This window comes from Octodon degus, unplaced genomic scaffold, assembly GCF_000260255.1.
Source record: "Octodon degus isolate 3935 unplaced genomic scaffold, OctDeg1.0 scaffold00146, whole genome shotgun sequence".
In the NCBI taxonomy this organism is placed as follows: Eukaryota; Metazoa; Chordata; class Mammalia; order Rodentia; family Octodontidae; genus Octodon; species Octodon degus.
This window is the reverse complement of record NW_004524722.1, coordinates 4,978,875-5,002,246: the sequence shown is the minus strand read 5'-3', so window position 1 is coordinate 5,002,246 and position 23,372 is coordinate 4,978,875. Positions and strand designations below refer to the sequence as shown.

The 23,372-nt window shown below is 36.4% G+C and overlaps 2 protein-coding genes across 2 annotated transcripts; both read right to left on the bottom strand.

Moving 5' to 3' along the window:
- Nucleotides 1–11,839: 11,839 nt before the first annotated feature.
- On the bottom strand, nucleotides 11,840–12,883 carry LOC101589866 (olfactory receptor 52A1-like). Its single transcript, XM_004642091.3, has one exon. The coding sequence runs from the start codon at nucleotides 12,881–12,883 to the stop codon at nucleotides 11,840–11,842; it is 1,044 nt and encodes a 347-aa protein (XP_004642148.3).
- Nucleotides 12,884–22,427: 9,544 nt separating this feature from the next.
- On the bottom strand, nucleotides 22,428–23,372 carry LOC101572079 (olfactory receptor 52E4-like). The gene has a single exon (XM_004641991.3). It carries the CDS (start codon nucleotides 23,370–23,372, stop codon nucleotides 22,428–22,430), a length of 945 nt encoding a protein of 314 aa, XP_004642048.3.

Sequence of the window (23,372 nt, the reverse complement as noted above, 5' to 3'; positions counted from 1 at the left end):
TTTTTTTTTGGTCATTATGCATTTAACAAAGAATTTCACTGCTTCTTATAGCAGTTTGGTCTGGTTAAAGTGAGATTGTACAGCACTTGTCATGGTAACAGAAGCCAACAATCAAGGAAAACTCTTACTACCAACGTGCAACAGGTAAAAATCTGTTTCAACATTTCTGGTTTAAATTGCCTTAAAAACACTAAGAACAGTGATGTTTTCAGGTTTCCTTTGTGATAAGTAACTGCAACTGTGAGAGACTTTGCTTTCAGGGGAAAGCTACAGAACCCCACATTCCAGAATGGAGCCAGTGGCCACACCAGGTTCCAGAATGGTACCAATATGGAGATTCATTCCTTTTAATCAAGTTCAGAGTGCTCAGCAATCCAGACACTCAACCTGAATGACCAGCCAAGAATGAAGAAAGCTTGGATACTGCTCCAGCAGGCAGAAGACCTTGGCTTCATCCTTGTGGCATTGACTTTAGGTGCTTGCAGAATGCAGGAGTTGTGAGGTTAAGAAGGCTTCCATCTAGATTTCAACTAAAAATTAAGAATCAGTCATAAGATGACTAGCTCATCAAATGAGTCACCACAAATGTTGGCATCGAGATTGTGGCTGGAAGCACAGGGTGAAGACATGTGATCAGTGTTTCATGATGCCCTAGAGAATAAGTGGTAACTTGAGATTATGCCACATTTAATATCCCTGGTGCAGTAAGCACATAGAGGCATCAGGTGCCCAGGTGGCTGACCAGAGCATCTTAATCCATTCCTTTCCCAGAATGTCTTTATTCTTTCCATGTACCCTTACTGCATGACTCAATCCCCTATTGCATCATGATTAGCTAAATAGCTATGCAGTAATTGTGATCTGATCAGGTGATTGTAGTTTGACCCACATTGTCACTTTTCTGTATAAATCACCCATGTCAAAGAACCTTAGTGAAGTACTAAGGTCTCTCCTAGAAATTTAGGAGGTGTCATATTCCCATTATTTAAAATAAAACTCTCCTAACTTCCTGTCACTAGTGATTTCATTCCTTGATGATATAAGACCATGAACTCAGCACATTTGATGTAAGAAGTTATATTTTTCTATAACACTCTGACTCCTTTGGATTAATGTGCTTAAAAATCTTCCATTAGGTTGTTCTCTTTGGTCCACTTCTAGAGATCAATCCAATTTATCATATTTAAGATTTTTCCTTTAGCCTTGTCTCAGGAGAAGCAGTGTTTTAGTAACACTGTGTGTATCAGTATGCATTCCTATAAGAGTCTTTGTTATTTTCTTTGGCAGCCACTGGCATTTGTTCTCAAATGGAATGGTTTGGAAATGAATTCAGTCACCTTGCATTCATTCATTTCTTCATTGAAATATTGAATAATTTTACACATCAAAAGGTACCAACTATGCCCATAGAGAAGATTTGAAGAAGATAATGTCCTTCCAGAGACAGTCACGGGGATTTGAAATATGAATTTGGAATTTGAAATTTCTATACTTGGAAGTTGACCACCATGAGACATTTGTGGAATAGATGATGTGAAAGAGAGAAGACGCTATTGCCAGATTTACTCAGATTTAAAAATATGTTAAGATACAAAATTCATAAAAATGGACAATTTAAAATGAAAAATGTGTATCATTGAAAACAAAAACTGGCTAGTTTGTTTTGGATAAGAAGGCTCACAGAAGGCGAATGAGTCAGATCATAAAAACAATTTGCCAAAAGATAACCAGGTAGAAAAAAAGAATTTAGACTACAGTACCTTGATGAAAGGGACAGCCCAGTTGGCAAATTTTCAGAGAGGAATATTTTAGTCAGTGTGGATGACTGAGATTTTAATAAGAGCTGGAGGCTATGGAAAGAAGCCTAGGCAACAAATGTGATTATCAAAGGCTTTCTTCTCCTGGTTCTTTTGGCACCTGTAGGTTTTCCCAGATCAACTATGCTGTGCTTAAAATCATGCATCCAATTGGAATTTCAAAGTAAGTTTCTCTGCCTTATAGAAATAAGGCATTTAGATTTAGATAAAGTGACAAGTAGATAAGTAGATTTACATAACAAGGTGACTCAGAATCTTTTAGAGAAAATGAGTAATATTCACTGGTAGGAATTCATGGGCCTTATGTCAAAAGTTTTGATGCTGTTTTATAAGAAACAGTGATGTTTTTGAGTTCAATAGTTAAAGGTAGTGACCTTTTTATTCCTGATAGGAAATATCGGATTTAGATATACCTTACAGTTGTGTAGTAGCTCAGTCTTGTTATGATAAGGAGGCAGTTAGAGAAACCACAGGTAGAATTGGAGGAAAAATTATGCAAGCAGCCCTTCAGCTTAAAAATGAAATAACCCACCCAGGTTACAAACTCACTTAAGTAGCTAATCCAAGGATGGAGATACAAAAGTTAAGATGAGAACACAGAGATGAAGACTTTTCCCTTCAGGAAGAAAACTATTATACCAAATATGCTAAGTTAGACTTTAACATCCCTTCCTATACCTGGACTTGGAGAGATCAAGTTTGCTTAAAGTGTGTTTTCTTTTTGAAATCTTTTTAAATTCAGGTCCCTTTGGGTGCTCTGCTTATCCATATAAGCTTTAGGACTGGACAAAAACTTGGACTGGACTTCTTTTTCCTCTTGGTGGGTCTGAGTTTTTATACTATTTGTAATAAACACCGTCATACACTACTCCTTCTGTCTTGAATTTATTACTCAATTTCAGGTTATATCAAATCAATTATTTCAAGAACTGTGTCAGTTGAATTGGAGTGTGTGTGTGTGTGTGTGTGTGTGTGTGTGTTACACAAGGCTCAAAGTCAATGGTTCATTAAACTGCCTGAGCATAGACCCCTTGCAAAGTTTTAACACCTGATTTGCACAGAAATATCTAATTTCTCCCTTTCCTAACTTTATACAATATTATAATTTGCTATAGTTTAAATCTGGAAGACTCTCTAAAAATAGTGGCTACATTCATTTTAGAGAGACAGAAATTCATTTGAGAACATCTTTTTCTCTTCAATGTTACTTTTGTGATTCGCTTCCTAATATTTAGGAGCATTGTGAATTTCACTTCAGTAATGTTGCTTCCTATCTGAACACTGTCTATAAACTCTTTAATCATAGAGATTTCATGTTTTATGGTCACAGCCTGGAGAGGAAAACATAACACAACACAACACAGCACAATGCAACACAGAACATTTAAAAAAAAACAAGTTTTGAATTGCAGTGGAAATCTGTGGTTTTGAATGAGAACTTCTTGGAAATGTGAGTTGAGAGGCAGGTTAAATTTGACATGAGGTACAATTTTAAGAACCTGAAATTTTTTGTACCACAATTTTTACATAATAGAAAAGAAGATTGAACATTTTGCTAATCTTGTAATAATACCAGTGAACAAACTGTGGTCAAAAAATTCATGCATATGACTTAAGAAATAAATATTACTGTGAAAAAAAGAATTTTTATTATACATACATGTAGTATCTGGGTTACGGGGTGGTAAAAATGGGAAAGTAAATGGACAGTGTTTCTAATACTGATGAAAGTGATAGTCCTGAAATGACAGATGCTGAATGAAAAAAGGGACTTCTTGGGCTAAATCAGTTATTGAGTAATTGCCATATTTTCTAAAGGCATTAACAGATTATGAACTCGCTCCACCCTGTTTGATGATAATGCCTGTATCAAACCACTTGCCTGCTGCTCAGCAAGTGTTTCGTGTCAAGCATTAGTGATCCAATGGATACTAGGGCCCTATTGCTCAGGGCAAGCCTACCACATATGAAGTCATACACTTATCACAGTCTATCTATCTGCAAATTAAAGGCACTTGCTTCCCTTACCACAATCATATTATTTGTGAAAGAGTATCTGAAATAATTCAGTATATTATGTCTTATGAATATACTACTTTGATAGCTTTTGAAAGCCTGAAATTTTTTCAAAGCAGAAACAAGCTTTACAATAGTCAGGAGTGAAAAAATAACACCACAGCAAAGTACAAATAGAAGTGAAAAACACTCATGGAATGTTTAAAGTTCTAAAAGTGAAGAACTTCCTGCATCATCTTGTTGAACCTCTTCCAAGCAGTCATTGAATGATTAGAACTGAGAAAAGAGACATCCTGCTCTTGGCTTTTTTGAAGTAAATAGGACAAAGTGCTTAAGAAAAAAATGCAATAATTTTTCTTAGCTTTGGGAGTATATAGAAATCTACCACTGGGTTTATTTCCTTGACTCTTGTTTCTATAAAGGAAAACAAGCTAATGACTTGATGGTTTTAGCTTTTTTAAAAGACTCAAACTGCTGTGAAGGCACTTATATGCTTACTGATAAAGCTGGAAAGGCAAAAGAGAAGGCTTGATAATACCTGATTTCTAAATGAAGGAGGAGTGGAAGAATTGTGGAGTTATTTTTGTTCTGAAGGAAAAAAAATGAGCTGTTAAATAATTATCAGACACTAAATCTTTTCAGGCAAGACTCTTTTGTCTTTTCCTTATTATCTACGTTCCTTAAACACTTGCAGCATTTATAGAAAAAGCAACAGTAGAGTGCTTCTAAATTGTCCTTTTTTATTATCAAAAAAGTAAGAGATTAATTGGAGTTCCTTTCAGCATAAGCTAGAAAGTTTGGATACAGATTCACCCAAATCAGTAGCTAGTTGGCAAGCAGAAATACATGACTATATGAACTAATTGTGTATAGAAATATTTGTACTTTAAATTTAACTAATTTCACCTCTCATTTTTTCCACAGGGCTCTTGCACTGAGCTAAATACTCAGCAGCTTGTTGATTTTGCTTGCATTGTTGCTGCTGCTGCTGCTGTTATCTCATCATGTAGTTCAGGCTGGCTTTGAACTTACGAGGTAAACCTAATCTAGTCTAGAACTCGTCCTAATCCCTGCCTCAGACTTCAGAGTTCTGGGATTATAGAAAGGTTCCAGCATGCCTGGCTTTGTTTTGTTTTTAATTTGAGGCTATGAATCCCTAACTCAGTTAATTCACTGAGTTTCCAATTTGAGCTTGAAGTTGTGAGCATCACACAGTGTTGTAATTACAAGCATGTGGCATCACATATGATTCTTTTAGCTTTTTCAAAATAATAATCATAAATCCATAAGAAAAATATGGCTGAATAAGTCATTAAGAAAAGCAATATTTAAAACGCCTTTCCTCTCTATTTTTTTTCTGAAATACCAGTCATCACTCCCAGCAAGCAATTTTAGAGTTATGAATTTACCTTGGGAATAGAGGACGGGTCAGGCACATGAGTAGTTTGGTGGCACAAATTTGTTCCCACTCGTACACCATCTTTAAAGGGAACCAACCCAGCGTGTGTTTATACTTGCATCTCTGCTGGCTTTTTAGGTCAAACTAATCCTGGAGCTTAATCATTATCCTTCTGAGGCCCCTGGAGCATCATTATCCTTCCGAGACTCCTGGAGCATCATTGTCCTTCTGCAGTTCAGATCAAATATATATTTTTTTCTTTTTTTTTTTTTTTTAACCAGGAGCAAGCTGGTCTCAGGGCTATAACAGAAATGTGAAAATTTTCTAATTGTTAGAATAATGAAATCTCCTCAAAATAAGAACCAGAAAATCTTAGTTCACATTCAGATCAGGGTTTTTTTTTTTTGTTTGTTTTTTATTTTTTGTTTTTTTTTCCAGAACCGGAAATTGAACTCAGGCCCTTACACTTGCCAGCGAAGTGCTTATTCTACTGAGCCATCACCCCAGCCCCCCACATCAGGGTCTTTTGAGGCCTGTAGCCAAAAGAATAAATAAATGTAAGGGATGTAATCCCAGAGCTGGGGAGGCTGAGACAGGAGGAACACTATGAGTCTGATCTGCATAGCTAGACCCTGTACTGAAAGAATAAAATAAATAAATGAAATTAAAGTAGTACAGAAAGAGTGCTTCTTATGAATACATTAGTGTTGCTCATACTAGTACAACTGCATAATGAATCTAATCTTTGTTCAAAAATCTAGGTTTTTTGAAGAGTAACGTATTGAAAATGAGTTCTCCTCACCCTCAAAAGACATTAGTGTTCCAGATATAGAAAAGGTTGGGTTTCAGGGAGTGAGCTATGAGCGGAGGTCATTACAGACATTGTGACAATAGGATCAGATACGTCTACCAAAACTGCTAAAACGCTCCTCCTTCTGACCATCTGTCCACATCTTTCTCACAAAACTTTTCAAACCTGGACTATCTCTTCTTAAATAAAATTTCAGTAAACCCAACAAAGTTGAAATTTCACCACGGAGTCAGAGCACCCACAGCTGTCACCCACAGCTTGGTCGTGACCATCTGCCCACTCTACATGTTGCTCCTGCTAGCTGTACAGTGGCAGAGATAGTGATCAGCTGACCCACCTGATTGTGGGTGAGACCAAAACTCAGAGAGGCAGAAAACCCAGGGAGAATGACAGACCTGGCCAGCAGCTTCAGGGATTCCACGGTTACCCTCCCACAGCAAGTCTCTGGGAACCAGCCCCCGGGGACAAGAGGGAGAGGCTGGGAGCTAGGCTCAGCGCTGTTCAGTCCAACAGTCTGCTCCACCCCCATCCCACAGCCCACTTTCAGCAGAGATCACATGGAGAATTGTTTTTCTTCTCTGCTCACGTGAACAAGGCCCTGGCTTGGCTTGGCAAATGAACACAGTGTGGAGTAAATGACCACAGAAGACTGTGGTGCAGAAGGAGCACCACACTAACGCACAGGCACTAAAAGTGGAAAGAAACTGTGGTCTGCTGCACAGCCTAGAAATAAATTACTCATTCAAAAACACAGAGGAATTACATTTGAATCAAAATTATTGATTTTTTTCTTTTTTATTTTTTTTGGGGGGCATCTCTGTCTTTTCTGTGTTTTTTCTCCTTTTGTCGTTTTCTTTCCTCCTTCATTTCTTATATTTTGCTTTTTTTCTAGTCTGTTTTTTCTGTGACTGTTTTCTGTTACGATTAATTTCATTTTAGCCCCAATAGAATTTGCTACCTTAGTTCTTTCTCATTTTCCATTAATAAATTCTTCAAATTTTATTTTTTACATCGTCCAAGTCTGTATCCTGTCTTCCATTGCTATTATAATTATTAAGCTTTATGAATTTTTAGATACTAAGTTAACACCATGCATTGTTATTGAATAATATTCTATTGTCAGTGGGGATAATGTAGCTCCATTTGGTAAGTGTATACTGTAAATTGTTGTTAAAATAATCATGCAACAGGCACGGCTAAGGCAAGAGGGTCATTGTGAGTCAAGAGCAGCCTGGACTACAAAGTGAGCTCAACCTAAATGGCACAGTGGGACACCGTCTCAAAAACAAATTAACAAAAAAAGAAAATCATGTAACAATATTTTTTTTTAATTTAACAACTGTGTATTACTTCTACCTGGTAATCTAAGCTAATTTGAAGACAACATTTATGCAATATAACAAGCATCATCAAATTTCTATTATTTTGTTTAGTGAAATTCTGAATTGTTTCCAATGCTTTATTTATTTATTTATACATACCCTTTTTGTATTCCCTTTGAAAAAAACAAAACTAATGTTAAATTTCAGGTTTATTTATAAAGAAAAAAAATATTGAGTTCAGGTAAAGAAGCTGTCCATGCAGAAGAAACTTTAGTTGTGGAGAGATGTAAGATTGTCTTAGCTAATAATCACATTAGTTATTTTTTTCTACTGCTTACATTCAATATGTTTAACTTTTATTACGACACATTTACAGTACATAGTTATTTCATTCAACCTTGAGAATTGGTGCATATATAATGATATGTTTTAATGTTTTTTTTTTTTCCTCTAAAGTTTTCTACACTTAAGAATCTCTAGAAAGGCCGAGGAGATGGCTCAGTGGAATAAGTGCTTCCTTGGCAAGCACAAGGGCCTGAGTTCAATTCCTGGCTCTGCAAAAGTAAATAAATGAATAAATGAATAAATAAATAAATAAAATCAACTCATAATCAATTGAAAAAAAATAAATAAATTTACAAAAAAGAAAAAAAGAAATAAAAAAGAAAAAGGGGTCCGGGAGATGGCTCAGTGGAATAAGCGCTTCCCTGGCAAGCGCAAGGGCCTGAGTTCAATCCCCGATTCTGAAGAAAAAAAAAAAAAAAAAGGAAAAGAATCTCTAGCTGTGTAGATACTGCAGCACAAGGAGAAGACACTCTCAGACAAATGGGTACTTACCAGTAATATAAACACGATGGATAGAACAGATCTTTTCTAGAGGATTTTATATTTGGAAAAGCCTTAGTATAGATACTATGGAAAGGAGCATGTGGAAAAGTATTAGGAACTATAGGTCTTTCATTATCTCCCCTCCCTTCTTTGATTTTTCACTGAGTCTGAGTGGGTTCCGGGTGGATGTTGCAGATCTGGCGCCTGGAGAGGAAGGACACCACACTTCTGGGGCAAGTCCTTGCTTTGAAGAAGTACTCATCCCTTGAAGGCTCCTAGATCTAAAATATTTAGTTTTTATCAGAGATAGTGAGAACAGGGAAATATCAAGTCATTCTCTAGCAACGACTGTAGATCACTTGTAATGTAAGAAAAGAAAATCTGAGATTGAGAACTTTCAGACTGAAAATAAAAGTCTTTTTAGAAGAATTTAGCAAGTACACATTTGAAAGAACCAAACCAGCATTTATTCTTGGAAATACACTGTTATCATAATTGTGCCATAGAATACTGCAACAATATTACTACCAACGTGATGAATATTGCTATTAATGGCTGAAACAGGTAAGTACTCTGAGAGTTCCAAAATAAAAACATAGAGAAACAGCATTTATACCTCTTTAATGACAATCTTCTGTACATTTTTTTTCTGGAACTCGGTAAATTTTTAGTGATATTTATATTTGCAATACACAAAATTATATTCATCACAGGGCGATGGTACATATAGTGCAATCATTTTTACTCCCCCATCTTCACACAGTCTACCCATGCATATCTCTTTTAGTTTGTTCTTTAAATTATTTATGTTTGAACTGTCTCAGTGATAGGAACCATATGATACATCATCTTCTTTGTCTGGTGTATTTTGCTTGGCCCTATGGCCTCATCTTACAGATATCTCTTATTTATTCTTCTTTATGGCACAGCAGTTGGGATTTAATGAATCTGAGAATGTAGCATTCACTATTTGGACAACCTTTGGAATCTTCTAATACTGATTTGGGGATAAAGTTATTTGCAAATACACAAGGAATTTTTCCTTCTATTTTTTTTTCTATTTGCCTATTTTCCTCAGCATCCTGGCTTAGATCTCAAACAAACTATCCATGAAAGTGATTTTTAAAAGTCTTCCTGGAATTGTTTTAGATTTTAAGGACAAGTGTTCAAACTTTGCCATTAATTGAGAAGTGAGGCAAGAGTTTTTCATAGAATCTGACTTGAATATATCTGAGTCCTGTTGAATTTAATATTTTAAATATCCTAGAATGGTTGTCTATTTTTATGTCTCTAACTATATAGTTAAATTTGTTAATGTAAAAGACAAAAAATGATCTATTACTACTACATAGAGTATACTTGGGAACATTTATTGTCACATTATTTTTTGTGGATTTGATTTGTTAACATTCTGTTAGGCATTTTCATAATGGATATGTGGTTTATAATGTAAACAACAGTTTTTGTAATCAAAGAAATATTCAATTTACTATAATAAATTGAAGCTAGTATTTTGCTATACTGACTGAAAAGATTTGTTTTGAGAGTGTTTATTGTTTTTCCTTAAATATTTGATGCAATTCTCAAAGGAAAGTAACTTCAACTTATGAGAAAGTTTTATTTCATTAATTAATTTATTTACTTTGCAGCCAATTCACTCCACTCTGGAGTTGGGCTGGCATGACATGTGGTGCCAGGGATCAAACTGCAGTCCCTGCACTTTGCCTAAGCTTGCCTAAGCAGACATTTTAAACCACTGAGCTATCTTGCTGGCCCATGAACAAGTTTTAGTATAAGAGATCCACTGCCTTATAGTGATAATGATCCAGTTGATATACATGGAGTGATACCTTGGTTCATGAGTTTAACTCATTCCATGGTTCTGGGGAAAATGGTGACTATTATGTTCATACAAGGAAAATAGCCAGAGCTCTTTTTACAACCTGATCCAGAATTCATGAATGCAAGCAAAATTTTTCCAAATGAACTATAGCTTAGACTTAGAAACTCAATTCATTTTGGAGGCTGGTTGTAACTCAGCTTGTCAGTGGGAGGCTGAGGCTCCTCTATAGAGCCTCCAAAGTCTCCCTCATGTACACAGGCAGATCGCAGGGTCCTTGGAGAGACATTGGCTCAGGATTTCATAATTTCCTTCCTTTCAACAGGAAAGGATGCTGTAATGGTACTTCTAGAACTCTTTAAGAGTTACCTCTGTATCCAAGACAATCGAAGAGCACAAGGAGCTTGCAAAACTCAAGGCTTTGGTCATAAATTAAATCTAAAATCACAGTCATAACCCAAATTGTTTTGCAGGTCAGTCATAACCCAAGGGTCCACTGTACTTCTTTTGTGAAAAAAATTATTCTAGAACAGAAATGTAGCTTACCTGAGGTATTACTGTATTTCTTTTGAATGTTTGAAATTTGTATTCTTCAAAACTTGTGCTCATTTTATTTACAGCATTGATTTATTTTGCTGTCATCTCTTCACCAAAGTTATTAGTTTTGTTTTAATTTATGTGGTACGCAATAGTAGCTTTCTTTATATCACTTTCCCTGTCTCTGTCTCTGTCTTTATCTGTCTGTCTGTCTGTCTGTCTGTCTGTCTGTCTGCCTGTCTCTGTATATGAATTTATGCTTTCCCAAAATATTTGTTTCACATTTATTTGATTCCTAGCCTATCATTGTCACTTCCACAATTCAATTTACTTGCTATTCAATTACTTATTATTTTCTATTCTTTCCTTTATGTCTTAAGATATAAGTTGACCACTTACTGCTTTACATATACTTACAGTAGAATAGACTTGTAAATAATACATATGAATTTTAAAAACAGGTAAGAGAGATGTCATAATTTATCAAATGGCAAATCCTAGCACATTTAAGGTGTTGAGATATTGATATATCTGAAACTATCCCCTCAAATCAATGAAATTAAAGGCTGGCCAGATAGCTCAGGAGACTGAAGTGCCTGTTTTGGCAGGGTTCGATTCCCAGCATGCAGTGCCAGCCCACCTCCGGGATGCACTGAGATGGCAGTTGAGACTGGGCATGGTGGTATGCACCTGTAATTCCAGCATTTGGGAGGCTGAAAACAGGAGGATCACTATGAGTCCAGTCTATGTATTGAGACCCTGTAGACGCTATTGCCCCTGTATTAAATACATAAAAAACAACGAAATTAAATTTAAACTTAACAATGATATTTATCTAAAAGTTTAAGTATTTGGAAATCAGGAATTTTTATCTTGTTAAGTCAAGAGATAGATAAAAAGCAAAGAGAACATTGACTTTAGTTTTAATTAAAGAAAATTAAAAATATGGAAAAATACGAGATATAACAAAGTCAATGATTAAAATTAATTCATTATTGAAAATGCACATATTCAAAATAGTTTAACATTCATTAAACAAAGAATTTAAACTCAATATGTAAAATATTATAAAATAATTGAAAACATTAAAAGGAATAAACAAGTATAATTCATTAGATATTGATATTAGTCTTTCTATGTTGATGAGAAATAAATTTGGAAATAGTTTTCCATTCTAGAATGATGACACAATAACAACACGTAGAGCCCATACTGTCACAGTCCTTTAAAAATAATATCATCTTCTTCTTGGTCATGAATATTCAACAATCACTGTTGGGATCCATGATTCAGAAGAAAAATCTGGGCCACACGCTTGCGAATTACCATATTTTTTACCCCGTAGACTACAGGGTTGAGAGCAGGTGGCAGCAGGAGGTAGATGGTAGACAGAAGGATGTGAGTTGGGGGAGCAACATGGCCAACCCGGTGGCTGAAGAAGGAAAAGAAGGCAAGAATATAAAATTCAAGAAAGACAAAAATATGAGCTGTGCATGTGTTAAATGCTTTGAGCCGTGCTTCCTTCTGGGGTAGACGGAAAACAGCCTGAAAAATCAGGCCATAGGATATAAGGATCAAAATCATGTCAAATCCCAAAATGCTGAAGCCCACAAAAAGACCACAAATTTTGTTGACTCGGGTATCTTCAGCAGCCAGCTTGACCACAGCCATGTGCTCACAGTAAGAGTGGGCAATGCGCACGGAGTGGAACACATGCAGCCTTCTGATGAGCACAGGAAGCAGGCCCACCAGCACGGCAGCTCGGACAGCCACCACTCCCATCAGACGCCCCAGGACGGAAGGAGTGAGGATGGAGGTGTGTCTCAGAGGATCACAGATAGCAATGTAGCGGTCAAAGGCCATCGCCAACAGAATGCCTGACTCCATGCACTGCAAGGCATGGATAAAGAACAGCTGGGCTAGGCAAGCATCAAAGGCCATGGAATAAGATCGGAACCAGAAGATGGCAAACATCTTGGGAGCAATGGCTGCACAGAGTCCTATGTCAGTGGCTGCTAGCACGGCCAGGAAGATGTACATAGGCTGGTGCAAGCTCCGTTCCGCAGGGATGATGATCAGTAAAATGATGTTTCCCAAAATTGCCACTATGCACACAGCCAAGAAAGGAAATCCAATCCAAAATTGCACATGCTCCAGTCCAGGAATGCCAATCAAGTGTACAGTTTTGGGGTTCAAATATGACATGTTCATGGGTTTTATAGATGCTGATATTTTGTGTTCCTTTGGCTGTTTGTGGTACCTGTTGAAAAAAGTATGGCTGGATGATGGAAAGGTTTCATCCTTTATTGTCATTAAACCATTTTCTTTAAGTTACCATCAACTGCATTGTGTACTGAGAAAAGAAGTACTATGCCTAGGCTGCTGTCTAACCATAGCTTCATGAAGTCTTGTAATGCATTCATGATAGCAGAAGCCATTATGAAAACCTAAAGAAGAGCCATCTGATGAGAAAAAATTGAAAGTGCCAGAATCTCTCCCTCTCCCCCTCCCCAATCTCTCAGCCTCCCTCCTCTCCCCTTCAACCTCTCTCTCTCTCTCTCTCTCTCTCTCTCTCTCTCTCTCTCTCTCTCTCTCTCTGTCATTCAACCAAGCCTCATTTCCAGTACTTTTCAACTGGCACATTAAGTTGGTAAATTATCCAAGTTGAACTTCTGTCTCACCCTCCTGTGCTATCATGCCAGGGCCCCATTTTACTCTTGGTAAAGACACAGAGAGTACCGATCTTTTTCCTCTTCCCTGACTTCTAGATCAACGTGTTTAGAAAGTTTCCTTTAGTTGGTTCTCTTCCTTCACCATGTCACACTTAGCCATTGTTGTATGGACCTTGATGGCTCCAAGGAGCTCTCATTCTATCTACCCCACGTGCATCCTGGTGTAGTGCCACACAGCCTCAAAGCTTAGACATCATGCTCCTTCAAGCACATGCTCCTATTTGTATTTACCCAATGGAATTTGATAAAGAAGAATGTATTCATGTTAGGTTCAATTGCTCTTTCACCAAATATTAAGTAATCCTCAATTTTTGAAGTCACCTAGTGTCACCCTTAGAGAAGACTGGAAAAGAATAGTTTTCCTACAGATAGCCATGAGTGTTGGTTCTCAATATGAGTTATGGCCCTTAGAGTAGCTATGCTGAGTGGAATAAAATAATGTAGAAGATAGAAGATGTTCTCACATGAATTTATAGATCAGAAAAAGAATACAGACATATAAAATTCATTATAAAGGGCAATGCAAAAAAAGCACAGTCTACAATCAAATGCAGAAACTGGCTAGTTTATACATAAAACCATGAAGATAACTACAGTCCTTGAGCTTTGGCTTTGTGGCCTGTCCCACTTTGCATCCTGGTCTCCCCACTTCGCTATGTGATTATTTTATACTACAAGTAGTCATCTATGATTTGCACACCGAACACCCTTCAATACAATGCATATATACATTTTAGAGCAATAAAAATTCATTCAACAAATAAAATTTTACCTTTAGCCTCAGTTTTATTAATCACTTTTTAATTTTTGGAATCATTTATAATTTTGCTTGAACATCTCCCTAACCAAACACTGATACCAGTCTCTCCAGTAGAGAGATTTCCTCCCATCTGATCATCTCTATTCATTCTAGAAGAAGAAAATACTGCATGAATAGTAATAAAAATCTCTTCTTTTTCCTCTGGATATAAATTTCTTAAAAAATGTTAGTTAAGTACTTGTTCCATTTTTACATATAGTACATTTTTAAGAACATACAAATGTTTGGTGAAATGTTCTTATATAAAGAAAAAAGAAAGGAGGACCATTGAAATTTATTTACTATGTTGAAGTGATACTAATGAACAAAATGGTAAAAATAGACATGAAAATGGGTTAAGGAAAAAACATTGTTGTGAAAAAGAATTTTCTTTCACATATATATGTAATCCTTTTAATAATATTATGTATAATATTTTGATATAAAGAGTGGGAAAGTTGTGAAGTGTGTAGAAAATGTTTCTAACAACTGATTTTATTTATTGAATTGATGTAACTTTCTAGAAATTATAAAAACTGAAAAAGAAATACATATCTCAAGCTAAAATGCTATTCAGAAGTTAATAAAAATTTAATGTTATAAATAGATATTGTACTACTATGTATGTAATTTTTTATATTTTTTTAGGAAAGGGTCTACAGGGTAGTGTCTCACTACTAGATTGGACTCGTGGTGATCCTCCTGTTTACAGCCTCCCAAATGCCAGGATTACAGGTGCGTGCCACCATGCCCAGTCTCAATTGCTGTCTCAACCCACCCTGGGGACAGGGCCAGCACCGCAAGCCAGGGGATTAAACCCCCTGCTTCTGTGCCTGATTTCAGGTGCTTTATTCAGCTGATCTATTTGCTGGCCCTATGTAATTTTCTATATCTTTATCTAATTTTTTGCCTGGTGTTTAACAAGTATGTAAAGTGAAGAGTTAAAAATCAGAAAGACAAGAGCTATTTCTTTATATTCATTTACCATTTTTTAAATATAGCCCTTTTCCACAGTCTATTTATCAAATATGACATACTAGTTGCAGAACTTTTGCAAATACAAATGGACAAATTGCTTAAACGTTTTTTGTAATAATTACCGACTTTTCTTGTTTTAGTGTGTATTGGGAATTTAATGAGAGAGGTGTTTTCTTTAAAGTCATTTCTTTTAAAGGATAAGCTGCTATAAGGTTGATGACCCTAGTCTTAAAAATAATCTAACTGCAATCGTGGAAGGAGTTGTCTCATTCCTAGTGAGAAAATAGAAAAGAAAAAAAGAACATGATTTCTATGGAAGGCCAAGAGAAAAAAGGAGCCTGGTTTACCTTTTTCCTGAAATAGGAGAGGCTGCTTTCCTGGACAACTTGGTCAGATGCTAAATTTTTTCAAGAAATAATATTCATTTGTGTTTTCTGTTTTATCTACATGAGTCAAAAATCTCCAAAATTTATAGAAAAAACATGAGTAAGTAGCCTTTAAGTTATGCTTTTTCATATTCAAAAAAAGAAGGAATGTTGGTTTAAACTCAATTGGCTAGAATCTAGAAATCAAGAGTACAAACTTGCCTAGATCACTAATAACTTGGAAACCAGGGATACTTGAAGATATTAAGTAAATCCCTGTAAAAAAAATGGATTTCTAACCTCCGTAATTTATTCCCTCATATATTTATTCTCTCAATACTGCTGGTAGAACCCATGGCCTTTCCAGTGAGCAAAATTCCTAATCTTTTCTATTCTTCTAAATTGTTGAATTGCTCTGGCTAGGTTCGAACTTGTGACTTGCCCAGTGTGGTGGGATGGGATTACAAATGTGTCACCATGTCTGACTACTTCTTCTTCTAAATATGCCTATACTTAAAGTTTCTAAATATAGGCATAACTCATAGTCAAAGAAGTCACTGAGTAAAACAAAGTTGAAAAATCCCCTTTCCATCAATTTTTCCTTATGTAGTTGACATCCATGTAGCTACCCATTTTAGAGGCAGAAAGTTACCTGAAGGACTAAGTGCTTGTCCGGAACATGAACAGGTTGGTTGTATCAGTTGGTTTTTACCCAAAATTCTCAACACATGTATATACTAACATCGTTTCTGTCTTTAGAGATTAGGCTGACCCCAGAGCAGCACTCTCTTTCCATTACCCCTAGAGTCTCATTATCCTCCTGCACCTCAGGCTTTTTTACCATCTGGTTTAAGGCTTGTAACAGAGCAGAAAGTTTTCCAGTTTTCACAAGAAAGGTGTCTCCCAGGATCAAGAACTAAGAAATATCTGGACATTGGTCACATTCAGAGCAAGGGCTTTCTGATTTATTATTGAAGCGTTAATAATTTAAGAGACAGAGATTTCTTACAATAGAAAAATGAAAAGTAAATATAACTTCTCAACTTTTTCATCTTGAAAAGCATGAAGTACCAGAGAAAGAATGGGTCTTACAAGTACTAGTGTACTCTTATTCTTACTATTGCATAATAAATGTTACCTTTATTTCCAAATATTATGTGGTAAATTTTAAGTTTTATTTATCTATTTATTTTTATGCCATTCCTGAATCACAACTGCTTTCCACACAGTAGGCAATCTTGCTTCCATTCAGCTAAAACTCAAACACTAACTTTACTTTTGAATGAAATTTAGATATATTATTTCCAGGGCCTAGTTTTTATAAACTCCCCAGCTTTTTGTAGCTCATTACTATTTGGTCTGTGTTTCAGTTCTCAAAACTTAGTTGATTTGGAGAATAGATAACAAAATACTTTCAAGTATTATCAAAGACCTTCTCCAATCCTTTTTTCTCAAGTTTCTTCAGAAATGTATCAGTATTTGAGTTTCTTTAAAATTTAAATTTCACTTCGTTCCTCAAAGTCAAGTCTCATCAGTCATTTACACTGTTTAGTAACTACCCATCCCCCTCATTTATGCCACATGCACACACAGGACTATTATTAAAGCACAATAATGTGCTTTAAAATATCTCTTTATAAAAAAGCATTCCAGAGACTTTCCATTATACTTACTATACAGCCAAATTCTTATGATAATTGTTTTTTTGGTGTTGTGCACAGAGCAAATTGGTCAAGCAATGGCCGTGACTCATCCACATGGCTGACACTGACAAAAGATCTACAAAGTGCAGCACAAGGTTACAGGATAAATCTTGAGGGGACTTGACTGACCTTATCAGATACAAAAGTTACATTTCTCGTTCTATAGATCTTGCTTTATTTTGGTCTTAACCATCCAGCAGAAAAGTATAAAAATGAGGTATATAAATTAAAACCATATTAATACACTGAGCTGTGAAAGGCTCAAGTCAACAACTTCTATGGATAATCCACTACTGTTGTGGACTGCTGGACTATGTTGGATTGTTTTGCTGAATTAACACACCTGTAGTATTTAGTTGCCAATGGAATACCCATTTCTGACAGGACAAAACAAAAAAAGGGGATACAAAGAAAGGATCACTTTGTATCTCTATATGCAAAATAGTTAGGATAGATATACAGCTGCTTTCACTTAATTCAATGAGATGAAAGATTTGTACTAATAGTGATGAAAGATTTGTACTAATAGTGTTTGGACAGGATATCCTATCTGCATCTTGTACTATGGATAACCACTAAGATTACAATGTACAATGTATTAATTATTGAAACTGTCCTATTAATCAATTTTGAAAAAAAAGAAAGAAAGAAAAACTTCTTGGCAGTGTCTAAGTTTTAACAATACTGATTAAACTATTTTGTAAGAAAAAAGAATAAAAAATAAAAAATTTTTAAAAGGGTAATAAATGACAAGAGACAAGAAGAAAAATGTCACAGGACTGTCCTGCTACAAGGCTGTATATGGTTAGATTTCTAAATTTCTGTGCAGAAATATGTAATTGTTTATTCCTATTTTAAGGACTTTTTTTCTTTTTTTCTTCACATTCTGTATTGTTTTAAAGTTTAACATATCAATACTTGATGGAAAATACCTGTTCCAGGCTATGTTTAAGAAGTTTGATGTTCAGACAGGTATTGAGGATAAGCTCAACTGCCTATATCATAGGGTAATAATATCATAAAGTTTCTCTACTGGAGGGTTAACAACTTAAATTTGTAGACCAAAATTAGAGAAAAAGTAGGGCTACAAAGACAGCCAACATTTTGGCTCTATCCTTTCAAGGTCAATGAAGACTCAGGACACTGTAGAACCTGTATTGTAACATTATTTAACTCAATTGTGTCCCCAATTTTCTGATCAAGGAGATTATGGGGTGACAGAAGAAAGTGATCAATGATGTAGAATGTGCCTAAAGAGAGTCACATGGAGAGAAACATTCTCTCAGGCTTTCACAGAGAGCAAACTGGTCAAGCAATGACCATGACTCATCCACAATGCTGACACTGACAAAAGATCCACAAACTGAGGTACAGAGTTTTGGGATAAGTCCTAAGGGAACTTGACTGAACTTGGCAGGTGCAAAAGTTGCATTTCTTGTTATATAGGTCTTGCTTTATCTTGGTCTTAACCATCCAGTACAAAAGTGTAGAAATGAGGTATGAAAAGTGAGCCCATGTTAATATGCTGAGCTATTGAAGGCTCAAGTCAACAGCTTCGGACATTGGTGGTACTGCGGATAACCCACTACTATTGTGTACTGCTGTACTATATTGGAATATTTTGCTGAATTCATGAATCTACAATATTTGAATAGCAATGGGATACCTTTCTCTGACAAAACTAAACAAAAAGGAGGTATAAATGAATGATCATTTTGTATCTGTATATACAAAAATAGGATAGATATATAGCTACTTTTTCTTAATTCAAGAAGAAAGATTTCTACTAATAGTGTTTGGACAGGATATCATGTCTGCATCTTGTGGTATGAATTACTACTACAAAGACAACAATATGCAATGTAGGGCTGGCGAGATGGCTCAGTGGTCTAAAGCACCTACTTGGAACAAGCTTGGCAAAGCACAGGGACCGCGGTTCGATCCCCCAGCACCACATGCCAGCCAGCCCCGCCCCCTGGTGGGCTGAGCTGGCCACACACACACACACACACAAACACAATAAATAAATGTTTAAAAAAAAAACAATATGCAATGTATTAATTATTGTAACTCTCCTACCAAGCTGTTTTGAAAATGTCACATTGCAATTTTTTCTCAAGAAAATTAATTTAAAGAAAAAGAAAAAAAGATCTGAAACTCTATCTTCACTTTCACTCAAACAGTTTTTCAAGCTTGTGATTGAGATTTTACATTCTTCTATATCTCTTTGACTCCACTTCATGTGATCTATTTCTTTCCTATATTGCTCATTCAAGGAGTCCATTGTTTTTCTAATCTCTATATTTTTTATCAGTGTCTTCTTGAGAAGCAATTATCAATTTTTTACTTCACGGATTATTTCTGATCCTATTTCTCCTATTTATTTCTACATTTGATTCTTTACTTCAGACACTGTTAATTCACAGAGTTCTTTTTTTATTTCAGAAGTTATGCTTTTTTTTTCTTTTTTTTTTTCAGAACCAGAGATTGAACTCAGGCCCTTGGTCTTGCCAAGGAAGCGCTTATTTCACTGAGCCATCTCCCCAGCTGCTCAGAGTTTATTTCTGATCTGAGTTTCTCTATACCTTTTTGAAGTTGTTTCTGTACTTCAGACGCTATTAATTCACACATTTCAGCTGTGTGATTCCTAATTTCTTCTGTGCTAGTGTATTCTGCAGTTGTTCTGGTTGGGCTCAGGGTCTGAGATTACATTTTGCTCCTTCTCTTTGTCATTTTGTATAGCATTGTCCTCTGATCTTTGTTGTAGACCATTTGTGCTGTTAAAACCTTGGCACCTACTGAAATTCTGGTGCAGATCTACAAAGTTTGAATTCATCCAATTGTGCCTGGCTTGGGTCTGACTGCTGTACTCAGCTTCTTCATGTTGCAGTCCTTGAAAGTGAACCTCTTGTGCCCCTCTGGCAAGATGTTCTGCTCATGGATTAGCTGGGTTGTTCTGGCCCCTACCTTCTCTGCAGGGACTTCAGCTGCAGAGTTTCACCCCAAGAGTATATTCCAGGTCTGGACTCAGTTTGGAGGGGTCCAGTGAGCTCAATGGAAGTTTTCACTCACAAGTGGGCCTGGGATGATTCTGGAGGGGTGGAGGGGTCCCCAGAGCACGGTGGAAGTTGTCACTCATGCGTCTGGCCTGGGCTGGGTCCACAGGGGTCTAGCAGGCTCAAGTGGAGGGCAGAAGCTCTCCCACATATTAGCTGGGTATGGGCTTGGGTGGGTGTTAAAATAAATAAACTTAAAAAAAAAACTTAGAGCCTGCCAGATAGCTCAGCAGACTAAAGTGCCTGTTTGGCAGAATTCACTGGCCAGGGTTTGGTCTCCTGAGTGCTATGCTGGCTCCAACCCCCCACCCCCGGGCACCCTGAGAGGGTGATTGAGACTGGGCATGGTGGCTCACACTTGTAATCCAAGCACTTGAGAAGCTGAAAAGAGGAGAATCACTAAGAGCCCAATATACATAGTGAGACCCTGTAGACCTTGTAGATGTTGTACCAAATACATAAGAAAAGAAAATAACTACACTTTAGAAGCAGCCTGTATGCCTATTAGAAGAGGAATGGATAAAGAAATTTATAGATAGATAGATAGATAGATAGATGATAAATAGATAGACAGAGAGACAGACAGATAGACAGACAGACAGACAGATAGACAGATAAATAAATAGTTACCGAGAGAGATAACTACTAAGGCCTAAAGAAGTATAAGCTTGAGTTATTTGTAGGAAAATGGATGTAATTTGAGGAGATGTTGTTAAGTTAAACAGAAAGTTAAATGTTAAGGGGCTTTTCTTATGCGAGAAATGCAAACTATAAATAAATTAAATATCAAGATGAAAGAGAGATGGTAGGATACACGAAGCAGTCCTTGTGGAGATTGGAAGAGGATCTGATGAGGGAACGGGAGCGTCGAGAGGGTCAGTGGGAGTACAGATGATTATGCTGCCACATGTAAGTCCATTAATTCTTCACTAGCAGCATTAGTATATCTTCTAATCACATACCAATAAAAATTTAATATTAGAAAGCAAGTGACCCAACTCAGAGAACAGCAGTGTATTCCTGTTATTAGATACCAATGAGTAGTTTAGTTTTCATTTCATGATATATGGAAATAAATAGAAAATTATAAGATGTGATGCAAAAAAAAAGGTATTTCTAAAGAGAAAGAAAAGAATTTAAGTATCCTATTTTAGATGATATGTTTTTACCAGAATAGTGTTGTCAAAATAGAGAATTCTGTAGTATTAGAACTTTTATCGCTGTATACCATCCTTCAGTCAATTATATGCCATTATGATAGGTTTCAAGTATTAGCCAAATGTACTGCAAGGATTGGAAACCTTTTATTCTGTTTCAGACATAAGTCTCTTAAATTTGGAAGCAAAGATATATGTAAGGTAGTTTATTTGAGAAGCAATCTCAGGCAATATCCTGGAAACTTGGTGTTGAAGAATAGAAGAAAGACAATGAAAGATTGGTTAGTATGATGTTATATTATGAAAGTAACTTTTATGATGATTGTAAAACACTGAAAGTATAGCAAGGGTAAGGAAATATGCCTCTAATCTGGCTCAGATAATTCCTTCCTCTCTTCCTGAATTTTTAGCAGGTTTGACAACTGATTCTATGTTATGTGAAAAATATATGTAATAGTATAAGAAATTAATTGACTAATTTTAAAATACCACAATTAACCATGTATTTGTGTCCTAAATGCAGCTTGTGATCATATGATCTAATTTATGTATGCAACTTTCATAAATCCCTTAAGTCATTTTCTGGATAAGATAATAAAGCAATTTAGTAGCTAATGTTCTTTTCATATAATACCTGCCTCTGATTTTGGCACCAGTAAAGACCTGGCAGCATGGAATTGGTTTAAAACACAGAAATGAGGAAGAAATAACATGTGGTGCCTATAAATCTATTGAAAGTATGGATTATCACATAATAAAAATTATGTTGGTAAATAGTTAAATAGCAGAATTAGAAAATATTGGCTCATAGATCTGCTCCTGAAGAATTATACACCACCAAAATGTTTCTATTTATCCAACATATAAATATTCCTTGCTCCTGTTGTAAAAATACCATTGTCAAGATATAAGTTATATAAGGGAAACACTGGTTATGAACATGTATGTTAATCATGTCTGAGCTAATTTTTGTAGGGTCACTTACCAAGGTCATTTTGGGACACCAGAGAAATGTCTAAGTTGAAGAAGCACCTGAAATAATTTGCATATATTTTAATAAATTTTATTTACTCTTTCTTTACAAATATTTTTACAACTCCTTCTCTAATTTGTTTGGCCCTGACTCCATAAATTACTGGATTTAAACACGGAGGAACAACCACATACAGATTGGCCAGAAGGATGTGAATGTAACGGGGAACATTTCTACCAAAACGGTGAGTCATGAAGGAGAAAAGTGCTGGGGTGTAAAATGCTAAGATGACACAGACATGTGAAACACATGTACTAAGTGCTTTGCTCCTGGCGTCCCTGGTGGGAAGGCGGAAAACAGCTTGGAGGATCTGAACATAAGAGAGCGCAATAAGGATTAAGTCCAAGATGAGTGCTGAGATGGCAAATAAACCATAGATGATATTGACCCGTATGCTGGCACAGGCCAGACGAGCGATGCCCATATGTTCACAGTAGGTGTGAGGGATGATGTGGTGTCCACAGAAGGGCAGTCGTTTCAAAAGAGGACAGAAGGGAGCCACAAGGAGGACTGGTCTGGCCACTACAAAGGAGGCCATGCTGGCCACCACCTTATTGGTAAGAATACTGGTATATCTGAGTGGGTAACAGATGGCCACAGAGCGGTCAATTGCCATGGCCAGGAGCACAACTGACTCCATTCCAGTGTAGGTGTGGATAAAGAACATTTGGATGAGGCAGCCCTCAAAGCTGATCTCCCTCAGGTTGAACCAGAAGATGCCCAGCATCTTGGGGATGGTGGAAGTGGAGAGGCCCAGATCGATAAAAGACAGAAGAGCAAGAAAGTAGTACATGGGCTGATGAAGGCTCTGCTCAGTCTTGATCACACATAAGATCATGAGATTCCCCACAAGAGCTACCAGATAAATAATAAAGAAAGGGAAGGCGATCCAGATATGGAAAGCTTCTATGCCTGGGACCCCCAGCAGAAGGAAGGCAGAAGGGTACGAGGCTGAGGCTGTGTCGTTCACAGAGGACAT

What these genes read in the sequence shown, in the direction of transcription:
- LOC101589866 (XM_004642091.3), bottom strand. Translation starts at nt 12,883, where the DNA reads ATGACAATAAAGGATGAAACCTTTCCATCATCCAGCCATACTTTTTTC.
- LOC101572079 (XM_004641991.3), bottom strand. Translation starts at nt 23,372, where the DNA reads ATGTCCTCTGTGAACGACACAGCCTCAGCCTCGTACCCTTCTGCCTTC.